At 45.3% G+C, this 16,315-nt stretch overlaps 1 protein-coding gene across 1 annotated transcript in view; it reads left to right on the forward strand.

The window, feature by feature from the left end:
- The window catches only part of Lhfpl6 (LHFPL tetraspan subfamily member 6), a 185,057-nt gene extending 169,572 nt beyond the window's left edge, over positions 1-15,485 (forward strand). Inside the window, exon 4 of the mRNA XM_026780999.1 lies at positions 14,346-15,485. Coding sequence (XP_026636800.1) covers positions 14,346-14,464 — 119 coding nt within the window. The 3' untranslated portion in view covers positions 14,465-15,485. The remainder of the gene's footprint in view (positions 1-14,345) is intronic.
- Positions 15,486-16,315: the final 830 nt, after the last annotated feature.

A 16,315-nucleotide genomic window follows, 5' to 3' on the forward strand; every position in this document is an offset into this window, starting at 1 on the left:
AATTTGTGTCTTCTTAACTAGCATGCTGGATCTTTTCACTGATGTTAAAGATGAGAGTTAATGCTGCCTACGATCACAGAGAATCTCCCCATTCTTTCCTGAGAGGATGCTAGCATCCATCTAGGAATAGACCATTATTGCAACCATGAGTGATATTTAGATTTATCAACCTGTATGGCCTAGGTTCTGAGCAGTCCTAACCCCAACATATGCAGCCACAGTGGGGAGGCAAGCTCACACGGAGACCTCCTGCTCCAAGGCATCATCTCTGGTTTGTGGTATGTGAAGCTGGGAATCTCCACCATTCTCAAGAGGAGCAAGGAACAATAGAATATTTGGGGGACTTTGGTGAAGGCAGTTTCCTTACCAGGGAACATGCAGCAGTACTCTGATAACCAGTCCACGTTTAGTGATGGAGTCAGGTATGGCCTTCTGCTTAGAATGGTATGCACCATCGAATCATTCTCAAAGGGTCTGTTTTAGTCTTTGGCTTGAAGGATGTGTAAATGTGTGTTGCCAAGGGCAATGCAGCTCTGCTTGAGCCCACAGCATTTGCCTGTAGTGGTCCCTTCACACATTGGTGGTCCACACACAGAGAAAAAACAGTTTGATGAGCAAGACTTTGCATGTATCTTTTGTTTGCTTTATTTTGTTTCACAGTCTGTGTAGCACAGGCTGGCTTTGAACCTGGGATCTTCCTGCCTTTCTGCCTTCCAAACCTTGGTGTTACAGACACATGGCACCATGCCTTGAGTTGTTTCGCTTTGGCTTTCTGATAACTGTTTGTTGAATAAGTATGTGTACACCAGGATTTGCTATGAGGCTTGCTTTTATTTATATCTTGGAAGTGAGGTCTTCGAAAAAGAGTGTCTAACCACTCACCATCTGTCATAATTTTACAGAGGGTATTGGAATTTGCCGGAAGGAATCAAGAGATTGGGCCTGACTGGATTTGGCTTAACTATATTTCTTTGATTTGACTTCCAAGCATGGCAAGACTGTTGAGAACTCCCAGAAAGGGCCAGCTAAGCAGCGTCAAAGTCCTGCCTGCGGCCACAGGATTCCACTAGCTCAGGGCCAGCAGAGAGTGTGCAGACTCTGCTCGGTGTTCAGTGGAAATGTGACAGTGACCGACAGAGTGGGGGACCAACACCATCACAGTTGAAGGCTGTCCATCTCCACACAGGTTGGGACAAAACTGCCCCGGACCTCGCCGAGCAACAGCACTGGGAGATAGACTTTGGTTTCTGGGTGGCCTGAAAGAAAGAGTTAAAACCCCAAGAGCTGAGTTTCCCAGGAAGTCTTAGCTTTTATTAAAAGCAGCCCCAGACAGAAACTAACGATGACCTTGGTGGTCTTCGTTACTGGACAAAGTCTTGCTGGTTATTTTAGTCATCCCCAAAGATGATCAATTTCTGTGTCGCTTCATGGTGTGGACACAAAGGCCACCTCTGTTCATGCGACAGTGTCTCCCAAACGGTAGACATCTCTAGTAAAGCTTTTAGGTTGACGGCAGTGTTAAGGGGTAAAGACTAATAGCGCCTGGGCTGCCAGATACTCAGCTAATCGATATGACAAAGGGGAAACTGCTTTTCACACAGATGGTACAAAGACGTATATCAATAGATGTGCCTGGGGTGTCCTGGAGAATTGTGGGAGCCATTTCACCCATCCTCATTTCACTGTATTTTTAAAGGAACCTGAGTATTTGGAGTTCTTAGGCATGTGGACCGAAAGAAGGTTGGGTGGGTAAAAGCATCTTTAACTTCCCTCCAGTGATTATGTTGTCTTCCTGCCATGCCAGGATGGAGGGATGCAGAACCTGCATTCAGTGTAAAGTGTGGAGGGAGGGCTCTGGGTCAGTCTGACACCAAGGAAAAATGAATAGGCGTGTTGCGATGTGAAAGGAAACCTCAGGAGTCAGAGACGTTTGATGGATTGAGTAGCATCACCTGGTCATCCGGGTCCTAGACCATCCTCACTGTGTTACTTGCTCCTTTGGTTCTATCAGTATCTTCCTTCCACTCATGGTTTACTTCTTGTTGTACACAACTCTCTCCTGAGCCAAAATGCCACCACCGTTTTCATGAATTCAGCCGTGCCAGGTTACAGAGGATTATCACAGCTGGATGTGTTGATTGCTGATGTTGCCTCCTAGAAGGAGGAGTTGGAATGGTCACAGCATTTTCACCAGAGTGTCAAGCCACTCCTACAAAGCATATGTATGTACTGCTTCCATAAGTGCACACGGCTTCAGTGAGAGGCTAGAGTGTATTGACTGGGAAGGCCCAGGAGGGGCTCCAACGGTGCAGTTATCAATGCAAAGGCGCTGTTCTCACGTCAAAGGCAGTGAGGGATAGTTTATTCTACAGCCAAATTAGAATGACTGAGGCCTGGAAAATACACAGCTAGGTCACTTCAGGTTCCATACTCACACGTGGAAGCAATTTCATGAAGCTTTATAGCTGCAGAACACAGAAAGTTATAAATAAAGCAATTTGCTCTCTGATGACATTTTTGACTTTTGGGTTGGTGGAAGTTCATCGTCTGCTATGTTAGCAGATTCCTAAAGGGTTCTGTCTATTAGTCAATGGATATTAGTCCCAACACAGATAGATAGATGTAGGCAAGGAATGGCTCCTCAGGGGCCTTAAATATAGCCCAAGCTAGGCAATTAGCCTGTGGTCCTGCAAGCTTCCAGTCTTCCCACACCACTACGTTTCTTCTAACTAGTCATGCCTTCTCAGAGACAACTTTTCCCCGGGAATTTTCATCCACTACGCTAAGAAGGAGCTAACGTCTGTGCTGGGTTTGGACCATCCACTGTGGCCCCTTTGAGAACACCCACACTCCTGCCTGTAACCTCCACCCACCCGTTACTCTATAAGGAAGCTGTTTTAGTTAGGGTTTCTATTGCTGTGAAGAGATACTATGACCATGGCAACTTTTATAAAGGAAAGCATTTCATTGTGGTAGCCACTTACGTTCAGAGGTTCAGTCCATTATTGCCATGGTGGGAAACACAACAGCGTGCAGGCAGACATGGTGCTGGAGAAGGAACTGAGAGTTCTTTCAGCTTGACTCACAAGTAACAAGAAGTGCTCTGAGACATTGGACAGTGGCTTGAGCATATATGAGACCCCAAAGTCTACCTCCACAGTGACATTCTTCCTCTAACAAGAATACAACTACTCCAACAAAGCCACAGGTCTTAATAGTGCCACTCCCTTTGGGGGGCCATTTTCTTTCACACAGCCACATAAGACTATAAGTAATTTATGTTGGTTTGAGTCGTCTTTGGCACTCAAGGAAGGAATGACTCCGGGGCTCTCTGAAGAGACCAGTCTCAAAGTCTGCCCAGCTCCCTATTAAAAACACTCTAGTGTTTTCATATAGCCTCCCTATATTTTCGTCTATATTTTATTTCATCTCCAGACAACTTATAATACCTGCTCCAATGTACATAGATATGCTAGTTCACTCTGAGGGGGATAAGAACCAGGAGCAGTGTGTATACATGTGTGCATACATGTTTATACACTGTAGATACCATGCTGCAGGGAAGAGCACTTTGATTTTCAGCCAAGTCAAACCTGTGATTCTAAAATCAGTCGATCCTAAAGACCTGATGATATGCCCAGATATGGTAGTTTGCTGATGAAATATGACACTGGTTTATTTCTCTTAAACAATGCTATGCTTTTTCTTTGAGCATGTGAAATTACTTTAAAGAATGAAGGTGTCCAAGAATACAGAGGACCCAAGTTCAGCTCTTAGCTCCCATGTGGTGGCTCACAACCTTCTGTAACTCCAGTTCCAGGGAGCCAGTGTCCTTTTCTGGCATCGGTAGTAATCGCATACATGTGATGCCCATACGTACATGCAGGCAAAACCCACACACATAAAATAAAAATAATCCTTTCTTTTTAAAAAAGGAGGTGTCATGACTCTGTTAAATGTCCCACTCCACCCCCAACACACACTCTTATGTGTTGGAACACATTCTTAGACTGTGTGCTGTTTTCAGAGGGTTAAGAGACCTTTAGGAGGTGGGGCCTGGCCAGCTGGCATGGATAGGTTGCTGAAAGCAGGCCTTTGAAGTTACAGCCCACCCTAATTCTAGTTTCTTTGTCTAACCTTCCTTTTCTGGCCCCCTGAAGCAGCTCTGCCATAGGCTCAGTCTGCCAAGGCACTGCTCGGCCACGCCTTCCCCACCCAATGGACCGAACGCTCCTAAAACCAGGAGCCCACATGACTTTCCTTCCTCTACATCTCCTTGGTCAGGTAGCCTGTCATAGACAAGAGAATAATGACAGACACAGCAGGTCCTTACAGGTTGTATATAGTATATAGGCAAAGAGTCAAGATTGAATGGCTGTGGTTAGCAGCAACACTAGCCTTCTTTCATATGTGAATCAGGACATTATATATCATAAACAAATCCAGCAGACCAGTGGCATGCTGAGAGATCTGGGACAGTCACCAGTGTCCTGGGCAGCTATGCTCATGTATAGAACACAGGAGATGGCCCAGATCCAGGGCTGGCAAGTGATGGGCCAAATTTGCTCTGCATGCTTCTGTAAATTAGATTTTATTGGCAGGCAGCAGTGCTCACTGACATAGTTGGTATCTGTGATTGCTTTTTAACTAAAATATTTACTGTCAGGCCCTTTTCTGAATAAGATCACCAATCTTGACCTGTGCCATTCTTTTCAAAACTTCCTCCAATGCTGAGGTCTATGACCCTGTGATACACTCCCTTGGTGGCAGAAGCGAGGGAAGACAAAGGTCAGGAAAACAGAGGAAGGATGCCCTGGTTCTGGGCGAGTCCTGAATTGAAAGGAAGCTCTGTTGCATTCAGGTTCAGCACCTTCACAACACCCACCCTCCTTCCTCCTGCCTTCCTGTCTTGCCTGAAGCATTGGCACTGCTGCCTGGGGACCTCTTTGGTGGCACTAAAAGCCCTGTAGTAATTCTCTGTGGAGATTACCGTTTCCTTGTCTTTCAACTGTATTAGCTAGAAAAACTCCTTTCATTCTTCGGAAAGCGTTGTCTCCCACGCGGAGTATAAACCTACTTCATCTTTCAGGATCAGAGATGTTTGTTGAGGAACATGGGCCACCTGTGCCCCCGAGTGCTGCCCTGGCACACTTCATGGCTCCTCCCAGGAGTCTGGATTGACACTCTGTCCTCTCCTCCCTAGACACTGAGAGTCTGCACGCAGGTCTAATTTACCTGTCGATTCACGACCGGATCGCAGGACTAAAGCTAGCATGTCGTCTTAATCGTCGGTGACTTAATTTGTAGGCAGTTTGCTCAATTGGTGTAGTTAGCTGTGACTCCCTTAGTAGGATGCAGTCAGAGTGCCCGGACTGAAGAGCTGCCCCGTGGTCACTGTCCTACACTGCCATAGTTGCAGGTGGACTATAAAAGAAGATCTGATTCAGAAAGTTTCAGAGTAAAAAGGATCAATAGGCTATAGCTGTTGTTTAATAGTAGGTTATGCCTGCCACCCAAGTACTCTAAGTCCTCAGATTTGACCTTCCACTTTGGATATGATATCAGTTTTTCATTTTGCATACCACTCATGTTTATTAATGTGTGTGTGTGTGTGTGTGTGTGTGCGTGCGCGCACACGCGCATCTGTATCTTATTTTCTTATTGAAATTTGCTTAACTTTGGTTTTGACATTATTCTGTAGACAATACTTATTTTATGCTTTGGTTAACATACATAAGAAAAGGGTCCGACTATGAAGCTGTAGGAAGGACCTGACTTTCTGTGGTATTTAAGTCTATACTATTTGCTTCCTCTTTCCATTGATCCTTTGCTTTCTTGCCTTTGTTCTTTGTAAAGCAGAAAGAATAAGGTCAGACATGCCTGCTTCTTCCCTATCTAAACTTTACATTTATATATTGGTATGCTAATGAGAAGACGAACGCTAAAAAGAAATCCCACACTAGCTCAGAACTGGTATAATAAAGGGTTGTTTATTTAGGCATAGACTCACAGATCACAGGAGGAACAGCAACCGATGTCTCCCCAAGGAAAGCTAGTACAGCGCCTTACAACAAGTTACCGAGAGAGAGTGCCCAGCGCCTTGTGACTGGCTCAGTGACCAGATGCTAAATCTTCAAAAGGCAGATCCTTCATTTAACTAGAAACAGTCAAAGTGGACAGGGGAGATTCTTCTAAAAAGACTGGAAAAATCACAGGGTAAGAGAAAATATGACATTTTCCCTCTGGCACATAAGTTCCACTGAAGCATCTGTAACTCACAAGAAAAGTAGAGTCAACCTAGACCTTCCTTATACAATAGCTAAACCCAAGAGGAAGCTCTGTGATTAATTGGACCCAAGTTCATGATCAAGTTTGATGTTTACTAGAGCTATGGGACAAGTTACTCATCCTGTCGGGAGCTAGATACTTCTGAGAAGTGAGAATCAAGTTGAGGAATCAAAAAGATACAAATGGATTTGCATCTCTAATTTCCTAAAAAATATCTTGTGAAAAAAACAATTAAATGAAGGGCCCCTCCCCATTGGACCCCTTCCTTGCAGTCTTTAGCTGACAGATATTAAAAAATTATAAACGTTGAATTTCTATTTACAGTCCTGGCATAAAGTCTGATATCCACTCATGGCACAAATGGGTATCGATTGCCTTTGGGGGTCCAGGCATTGTGTGTGGTATTGAGCATCAGCATACAGAAAGAAACAGGCCAGTGCAATCACATCTAGAGTATGAAATATGAATTGAACTAATTAATGAAAAAGTGGAGGTTCTATTACAAGGTCAAAGACAAGAAGATGGGGGGTGGGAGGAGCTCCAGTGAGTTGGATCTGCTGTAGGGTCCTTTTCATTCCTTCCTTGTCTCTTATTACTTCCAAAAGCAGCACAACAAAACTAAATTGAATCACCCGCAAAAGCCAGCCACACCTCACTTCACCCTGCACCCCGCCACCGGGTATGGCCCTGGAATACTGCCAGGGAGCCTTTGTCTGCGGACTTGGCAGGTGCCTGCGGTGCGCAGCTCTGTCCCATTAACCTCTATTTTAGCTGTCAAGAAGAGTATTCCCCGATGTTGAAAGCAGCAATTTGCCAAGCAGGCAGGCTTGGAGTCCTGTTTGACGAAGCGTCATGGGGTGCAAAAGGGAAAGTTTAAACAGATTTGCCTCTCTAATTTCCTGAAAGATCACAGACCAAACTCACCCTCTGGTAAAATGCTTTCTGTTTGCTTTATAATAGCAAGCATTATTGCCCTGACAGGCGGAGTGGGGAGGCCAAGAGAGAGGGGCCCCTATTTCCTGGTTTAATTTAGTTCCTTTACAACTCATAGCATACCTTGCTCTTTAAAACATAGGAATGTAGAGACTTCCTCTTTGCTAGTGGCCTAATGTATCCTGGAAGACGTTTTTAATTCTGCAGCTGTAAGACACGTTGCTAATTTTTGCATCTCTAGTATCAAGTGTTGGGTTCTAGGCAGGAAACGGAGTTCAGAGTAGATTCTCCTGATTTTCTTTTCCTTTGAAGAGGTCTGGACTGTATTGTCGCGTCTCTGGCCAGCAGATCCAGTTCAGACAGTTCACCTCTGCATTTGTCTTTTCATGAGGCAATAACAGCAGCAACAACAACAAAAAAAATGTCCTTCTAGGCCTAGTTTGCCACCATGAAAAAGAATCAAGAATTGAGGATGCCTAGGGAAACTAGTGCTTCAGTTTCTTCAGACAGGCCTAAGTCTTGACACCTTAGGCTGGTCTTGCTTCGCCAAAGGGGTGTGCACGGTTGCATTTGTGTGTGGGTATGTGGATGCTTGTGTGTCTGTATAGGTATGTGCACGCATACCTGTGCGCACTTCTGTCTACGTTTGAGGCTACTTTGACGAGCTATTTCTTATAGGAGGCATGTTCTATATGTATGTTCTATATGTTTAACTGATGTGAACACCCAACAGAAAGCAGGCTTCAGGAGACCGACTGTGTAGTGGTATTTGCCATGATCTTTCCAGTTCCTGACTGGTTTTAAAAATTAGTTGGAGAATCAGGATTATTTGTGAACGTAGAATATCTAATGTATCTATCTTATAGCAGAAGTAGAAAATCAGAGGAGCGGCTCTATGAAAGTGAAGCTCTCAAACTGAGAAGCATTCCTCTTGCCCGTCCCTGGTAATGCAAGTACATAGTACCCATACCTCGTGTTGAACAACGTGTTCACAAGCCCTAACTCTATCCCCATTTCTCCGTGACGGCCTCCTACATGTGTGCCTGGTGTGCCCTTCCTCAGCTGCCAGGGCTCTGCTTCAATGTCACTTCTGAGCTAGGCCATGCACCCCTTCAGCTCACTGACCACGCTCTGCAGGTGGCCCCAGCTTTGCTGTCTCAGCATCCTGGAGTGTTTCTCCAAGCCCATCTCACACCTGCCATTACGTAATTGTGTGAGTCCTATTTAATGGCTGTCTTCTGGACTAGGCGGCCACTCCTCTGAAAGCAGAGGTTGTATTCACCGTAGTCAGCCAAGTCCACAGCACCCGACTTGAAACAGCCATCGCTCAATAAACATCTGTTGGATCAATGAATGAGGTGATGAAAGCAGAAAAGGGCAGAAACATGAGGACGGGAAGGGCAAGCCAGGGAGAAATAGATCACCATAGAGGAAGGGTCAGGAATCCCCCAGTTGGGGGTGGAGAAACTCTTCAGTGGTTGAGAGCACTTGCAGCTCACAACTGCCTGTAACTAGTTCCATGGCATCAAGCACCTGTTCTGGCCTCCTCAGGACTGCACACACCCATAGAGGCAAATAAATAAAACAAATCAGGGGTTGACCAGTTAGCATTTCTTCAGATGGGCTCATGTCTTTACTCTTACCAGGCTAATCCTGGCTATCTATGGTTTGCTTCTCAAAAAGTGTGTGAGAACATATACATTCATGTACCTGTGTACAGACATGTATCCATATAGTATTCACAAACACTTGCAAGTGCTTGCATGCATCCATGCATGAATATGTTCATGCCTGTGCACATATGTATGTGTTTGAGGCCAGTTTGACGAGATTTTGTGAGTCAATGGAGTTCTTTGTGTCTGAAATAATGGGATATTTTTCTTTTAAAGCAAACTAAATTTAAGATGCTCACATTGACTCTTAGCCAGTTGCTGAATTTTAATCACCGAAATTGTATGGCATGTGGTTAGTCAGGGGACATATTTTCTCACATCCTCGAACACTTTGAGAATCTTTATTTAGTGTCCACCCACTATTCATGCACCTGGTTGACTGTAGGTTTTAAGATACGGCGATGGTAAGTTACAAGTACACACAGGCCAAAACAAAGAATGGTGTTTGCCCCAGGAAGCTGGTAATGCAGACAGATACTGCATTCTTCATACCCCCACTCCTGATAGTCTTTCAGAGATGACAAGATGCGAGTGGGTGCATGGTAAGTAAGGAGGGCAAACCTTCAACAACCGAAGACACTTCACGGGCCTCTGATAAAGTCAGATGAGAAAAGCCTGCTTCACCCATGGCTGTCTTGGATCTAGGTCATCAGAGCAGACCTTTAAATGCAAAGTTGTGTTCAAGGGAATGTGTCAAGGTGGCCTGGGAAGATGGTTGGCAGTAGTGCTCACCGTGCAAGTATGAGGACCAGAAACCATGTGAAGGGCCTGCCCTGGTGGAGCCACACAGATCCCTGGGGCTTGCTGATGAACCCTTGTGAGATCCAGGCAAATGAGAGAGCATGCATTCACAAACAAGGTAGACAGCTCCTAAAGAGTAACTATTAAGGGCTGACCTCTGGCTTCCATATACACATGAACGCCCACATGCACACACATGAAATGTACCTAGGAGAAACCAGGAAGGAAGACATCTGATGTGAGATTCCCCTGTGTGTGTGTGTGTGTGTGTGTGTGTGTGTGTGTGTGTGTGTGTGTAGGAATACCATTGGTGAATAAAGAAACTGCCTTGGCCTGTTGATAGGGCAGAACTTAGGTAGGTGGGGAAAACCAAACTGAACGATGGGAGAAAGAAGGGAGGAGTAAGAGAGAAGCCATGTACCCCCGCTAGAAATAGATGCCTAAACTTTATCCAGTAAGCCACAGCCTCATGGTAATACACAGATTAATAGAAATGGGCTAAATTAATATGTAAGAGTTAGCCAATAAGAAGCTAGAGCTAATGGGCCTATCAGCGTTTTAAATAATATAGTTTCTGTGTGACCATTTCAGGTCCAAGCTGCCAGGCTGCTGGGAAACAAACAAGCGGCCTCCTTAAACAGACATCAAGGTAGCAAACACCAAGCGGGGGAGGCACACGACAGCTTGATGTAAGGACCAGCCTGAACTCTCAGATGATCTGGAAGCTTCCTTATGCTGCAGAATAAGTCCATGAAGGAGGAAAGAAGCCATCGGTGTTGACAATGGCACACCAGTCCTAAGTCTACCATCGACTACAGCCATGCCAGAGGGAACTATAACTATCAGAGGGGAGGAAAGTTGTCTCTCATCTCTCATGGACCCTGGGAGGGGAGAGAGCTGCAGTATAAACTGTAAGAGGTCAAATATTGTCGAAGACCAGCTTCAATATGACTTGTACATTACAGGGTAGGAGCGTGATTAGAATTATTAAGCAAAAGGAACATAGATATGATAGAAATAAGAGACAGAGATACAGAGTAGCATTGAAAGGGACATTCAGTGAATACTGAACTCACCTCGTTTGTTTTCTACACGCCTATATACTTGACTCCGAAAGGAGAGGTGGGATGCAACAGACTTCATTATCATGATATAAGGAATAGACTTGAATTCTCCAACCTTTGGTCCAGGTGGAGTGGATCCACCTCTATATCCCAAATACTAATTAACCACACCCTAGGACAGAATCTCTCATTTATAGCCACACCTGTTGTCATCAACTTTGAAAAAGCAAAAATAAGTTCCAACTCTCTGACCTCCAGTCAAGGTGAACAGGCTCACAACTGTGGGTCCCTCACAAAATTACAAACAGAAGCTTTGACTAGTATCCAGAGGGCTGGGTAGAGCACAGTGCCAACAGCTGCAGCTCTCCACAGGTAAGGACCCCTAGACTTGAAACTTCTGACACCCCTGCAGTCAACGGTGTGGGTGATATCCCTCTCACCTTGGCTCTGTGATTGTCGGCCCTTCTGAAGCTCCTTTTATCATCTTTAAGAGATGCAGCTACAGTGACACGTACATTCTCCAGTAATTACCCAGGACGGCTACTCTTTCTTGAGAATGCGTCCAATCATTAATACACTCTGCCTTCTGCATTAGGTCAGGGGCTGTGCGTAGGTCAATATCCATTAATGATGAGTGATGGGTGGCCTTCCACGTTATGAGCCCTGTGTGGGACAGAGAGACCACACATTTTGCTGACTCTTGAAAAGGTTCTAAGCCACTGGCTACTCTTAGCTGCCTGCTAATTCGTCCTTCTAGATTTATTTAATTCTGCTAACGAATAATTCACAGTGATGATGGTTCCCAAGGCTCACAGCTTGTGGCTGTCAGCAAATGTGGCCATGAAACAGGAATGCTGTCACCCTTGAAAAACACTTCTCCAGTTGACCAGTATTGGGGTAGGTCATTGTGCCCGGGGACACACCCCGAGCTGGAGACGTGATCCTTCCGAATCTATTATTTTGTTAAATGCAGCGCAGACTGTGGGAGGCAGCGGCAGCAATGCATACTGGGGTTGGAAAACTTTCCTTTAAAGTCCAGTGCCAAAACTGGACTTGCTCTTCTGGAGCCTGGATGCCCGTCGGCTTTGCTTCCTTCCTTTCTGGTTTTCTTTCACTTTGCTTCTCATTCTGCAGGGATTCACCCTGCCTGTGATGGGTCAAGCATTGTAGGCAGAGGTATGGGAGGGAAAAAGACCATCCCCATGTCTTGAAACTTCCAGCCTCCATTCTAAACAAAGACTGGTTTGGGCATACACACATAGTGATTGCAAGCCCTAGGAGTGCAGCGGAAGAAGCCAAAGCAGAGGAGGCAGTGGGTGGTAGGAGGAAATAGGTAGGGGTGGGTGGTCTGACCCTTGAGAGCTAGTGTTGAAAAGGAGCTAGTTCCCTGAAGGTCTGGAAATAGAGTTTTGGGGTAGAGTGGGGAGTGTATAGAGAGCCCCAAGTCCGGAGTGCTGTAGATAAAGCTGCCCAGTGTAATCCAAAGACAAAGGGCAAGGTGGCCCCCAGGTCCGACAGGACAATGGACAACAGCTCACCAAGGACCCCACGGACCACAGAAAGGTGATCAAGTTTTAAGAATTCAAAGATCTAAAAAAGAATGACTTGATTTTTAAAAAATGTCAACTGTTCTACTGTTGGTCATTTTGCAGTGGAGACGGAGAGGCAGGGAAGCACTCTGGCATTCAAGGCTGGGTGCCTCAGCCATATAGAACTGTGCGTCCATACAGAGGCAAACAGTGAGCCTCTTTATAGGACGGGAAGTGTGCGTTCATACAGAGTCTCTAACTGTGTCATCTTCCAGCTTTTCTTGACTTCGGTTTCCTGCCTGAATGATACCTAGGTACCCTGTGTATTGCATTCCTCTGAGGACCAAACACATTATTATTTATTCCCATGAAGAACAAATGTGTAATGATTTTGTGCAAAAGCAATAACTACATGGTTACTATTTCACATCATCTCTGGATGGAGAAGGGGGAAATCAAGGATGGCACTAGAGACAGGGATTGGATAGTGTGGTGTCGTCTGTGTGCCCGGGACTGCTTTTATGGTATGAAAAATCTCCAGCCAGCTGTGCCGCTCTTGATGCTTCCTCTGTCTTTGTTTCCTCCCTAGAACTTTCTATAGCTTACAAATACCATTTATTTGTATATTCAATTCAGCCTCTCTCTAGAATGGAAGTTTCAAGAAATGGGGGTGATCTCTGCCTTTGTTCATTACCACACCTCTACTTGCAGTGCCAATACAAGCCAGTAGCTCACACGGCTGTGTCTGTACATGGAACAAGTTAGACATGCAACTGAAAAGGTCTAGTTAAGATAGTTCGGGTGTCCTGATAGATCTACACTCTTGATATTTTGGTATTATACAAATACCAAATGAACAAAGCAAAAATGACTAATTTGGAGAAAAAAGGAGGCATGGTTTTCTGTGGTTGGTATGTTCAGTCCCTGTTAGATACAAATGTGTTGGTGTTTAACATAACATGTAAGCAAGAATAAAAGAGAGGAAGAAACTGGCTGCTGTTGGAAGATGATAAAATGGGTGGAAAAAAGGGTTAGCCTTCCGGATATGCAGCTCAAAGTACTTGTCTTGCAAGTACTTGCAAGGCTCTGGAGTCCATTCCCAACACTGTCCCCAGAAAAAAAAAAAGGGGAGCTCTAAACAGAAATAACTGGAACTAAAAGCTAAAAGGGCGGAGACCAATGGAATAGACAGAGGGCTCATGAGCCGTGCATATTAAAAGAGTAACTCGGATGTCACTGCAAAACAAGGTAGCCAGCCATGGCACCTCATGCCTCTAAGCCCAGCACCATGGAGACTAAGATAGAAGACTCTGAGCTGAGTGACATTAGGGGCTGCAGACTAAGACTGTTTCATGAACGACCCTTCACCAAAGTTCAGGAACATAGAGCCCCCTCCACCAACCCAGACAAGCGATTTAGAATTAAAGACTTCTGATTGTTACTCTGGTTCGAACCCTGCCTCGATTTCTGAATAGTTACACGAACTTGAAGGACATACCAACATTCCATCTCCTAGCACTGTTAGAAGAATCAACCCAATGAGCGAGCATATGGGGAAAAAAAATCAACATTTTTCTAGTTTCAAGTGTGTCATTACTCTGGGCAGTTAGGACCTGTTTCGACCTGGTCATTGTGTTCTCCATTAAATGGTCTTTGAATTGAAAGTGGGTTTCAGCCCCAGGACAAGCTGGGAGGTCATGTTCTCCAGTTTAGATCACAGAGTATGGGTCATTTGACATCTTCCCCATGTGTCAAATGTCCCCTGCAGTGTTGCCCCTCAAATGGGTCCCCTTTGTAGGAGGACTGTTCCTGTATTTTTCCCTTAACATGCATGCAAGTCTGGCACAAAGGTGAGAATAGATATAGTCATCATCTTTCATGTCCTTGTGGTTGCCATTCCTCCTTTGCTGCAGCCATGAGTGTGGACATGCATAGAAGGGCATACAGATTCTCCGGTTCTCTTAGCTGACGTGAGACAGAGACCTGGGACCTGCGGAGATGCACACAGCCCTTCTTCCATTCTTCATTCCCATGGCGGGCACACTGGAAGATGTAACCATGCCTCCTCCAGGTCATACTCATCCTTGTCTGCTTTTCTCTCCCTGCTTTGTCCCCAGGCAAGTGTGAAATCGGCTGGGCCTACTACTGCACTGGCGCAGGTGCTGCGGCCGCCATGCTGCTGTGCACGTGGCTGGCTTGCTTCTCGGGCAAGAAGCAGAAGCACTACCCCTACTGAGACCAGGCCGTCGGGAGCAAGTGGAGGAGAGGATGGGCCACGGGGGACTGAAGGGGCCAAAGCATCAGCTACTTTCACAAGGTGGAATAGTGGTTCTAGCCAGTACAATGTCAATAGAATGCAATTTGACTGAATCTGGAACGTTCTATAGGAAGGGAGGGCGGTGGGGAAGTTGTCAGAAGCATGGAGAATATGGGACCGTGGAGGAAAATGGACCAAAGGCTAAAAACACTGCAGGACATTGGGTGTTTCTATTCCACAGAGTATTGTTAATGTATATCACACACACAGCAAACCTATATATGCAAACGAGGATCTCATTTTTGTTCTCCTTCAAAAAGACGAGGACTAGGGGAGTCCAAAGGGCTAGTAGACACAATATTATCTTAGGAAGCAGGGTAAGTACCCTGCAGCAGACATTCCCTGAAGATGAGGACTGAGCCTGAAAGCACATAAAAGCACATGCATACATACGCACACGTCATCCACATATGCACTCACACATAGACGCGCATACACACGTCATCACACCGCGGCACAGGGGGTCAGCTGTGCACCATTGCTCCTGGTTTTTTAAATATCCATCGGTACAGTAGCATCACTTTATAAAAGCGTACATTAAGCCTAGTCCATGGACCAATAAAGCCGCTCTAGCAGTATTTTTTCATATCCTACATAAACGCTTTATGCCAGCCACACATCTGCAGTGTTTCTGCAGATCTTTAGGGGTAAGCCTTTGTATTTCAATGCTATTCAAAGACACTCGGTAGTGATCTGATTAGCTTCTGCTGCAGTACCCTTGTGGGAAATAAAAACAGGACAGCTTTTGTCCACTGTAGGTGAGAATTCAGTTGAAGGTATGAGAGCGAAGGCAGGCCTCTCTCCAGTTATTGGGTCTTGGTTTCTCTTGCCCATTATTCTACTGTGCTATACCACAATTACTTCACTATTCATTTTGTAAAGGGAAAAAAAGTACTATTTTGTTTGTATCTGAAAAGCTCTGTGAATAAACTCTCTTTGATCAATAGCTCACCCAGTCATTGAGCCTTATTTTCTTAAAGCCTGTCTACCATGGTGGGCAGCCCGTTAATCAGATTATTTTCATCTAAGGCCAGGTCTTAGAGGCACATGAAAGGTAAGTGGCTACTTTTAAGTTAGAGTCTTCTTTGACACCTTCAGATCATTTTTAGTTCATTTTAGTTCAATCGTGACAGATTCTTAGAGTTTCAGGACTGTGAGGTATGTCATGGGAAGAGAGAGCGTGATCCAACATGATCCAGGATTGCAAGATGGACCGGATCATCACAAGTGGTGTGCCATAGGCTGCTTCCCACTGACCACAGGGTGCTGTGTGTCTTTTGGACTCCTGTGCCAGCACAGGTCACTTGGGCAGCACCTGTCCCCTACAGTGGCCCCCAGCGGTAAGCCTTGATTCAAGAGAAAGGTTTGGCTTTATCAATGTCTCCCTAAGAGAACCAGCTCTTTAGGAGCAAAAGTTGCATGTCAGATAATGGGTGCATTCTATATGCAGCGTTAATTATTGTGGCATATCCCTAAAGCGCCACCCTCACCCTGGGGATGCCGATCCACCATTCGGCTGCCCCACCCCTCTCCCACCCTGCTGGCGCTTTTCTGCTTTCCTCCTCCAGGCAGCTGCCGAGATTTACTTGCAGCTTGCCTGCCCCAGGGGTTTTCACTTACGCTTTAGTAAAATGTTCCTCTCTGAAAAAACTTTAGCTTGGCTTGATTTTCAGGAAAAAGCAAATCCATTCAGTTTTAAAATTGCATACACATTGTATTTCGAAATGGAGCATTCCTACCATATATGCCTGGAACCGTTTTCTGTAGTGC

Source organism: Microtus ochrogaster, chromosome 1 (genome assembly GCF_000317375.1).
Source record: "Microtus ochrogaster isolate Prairie Vole_2 chromosome 1, MicOch1.0, whole genome shotgun sequence".
Classification (NCBI taxonomy): Eukaryota; Metazoa; Chordata; class Mammalia; order Rodentia; family Cricetidae; genus Microtus; species Microtus ochrogaster.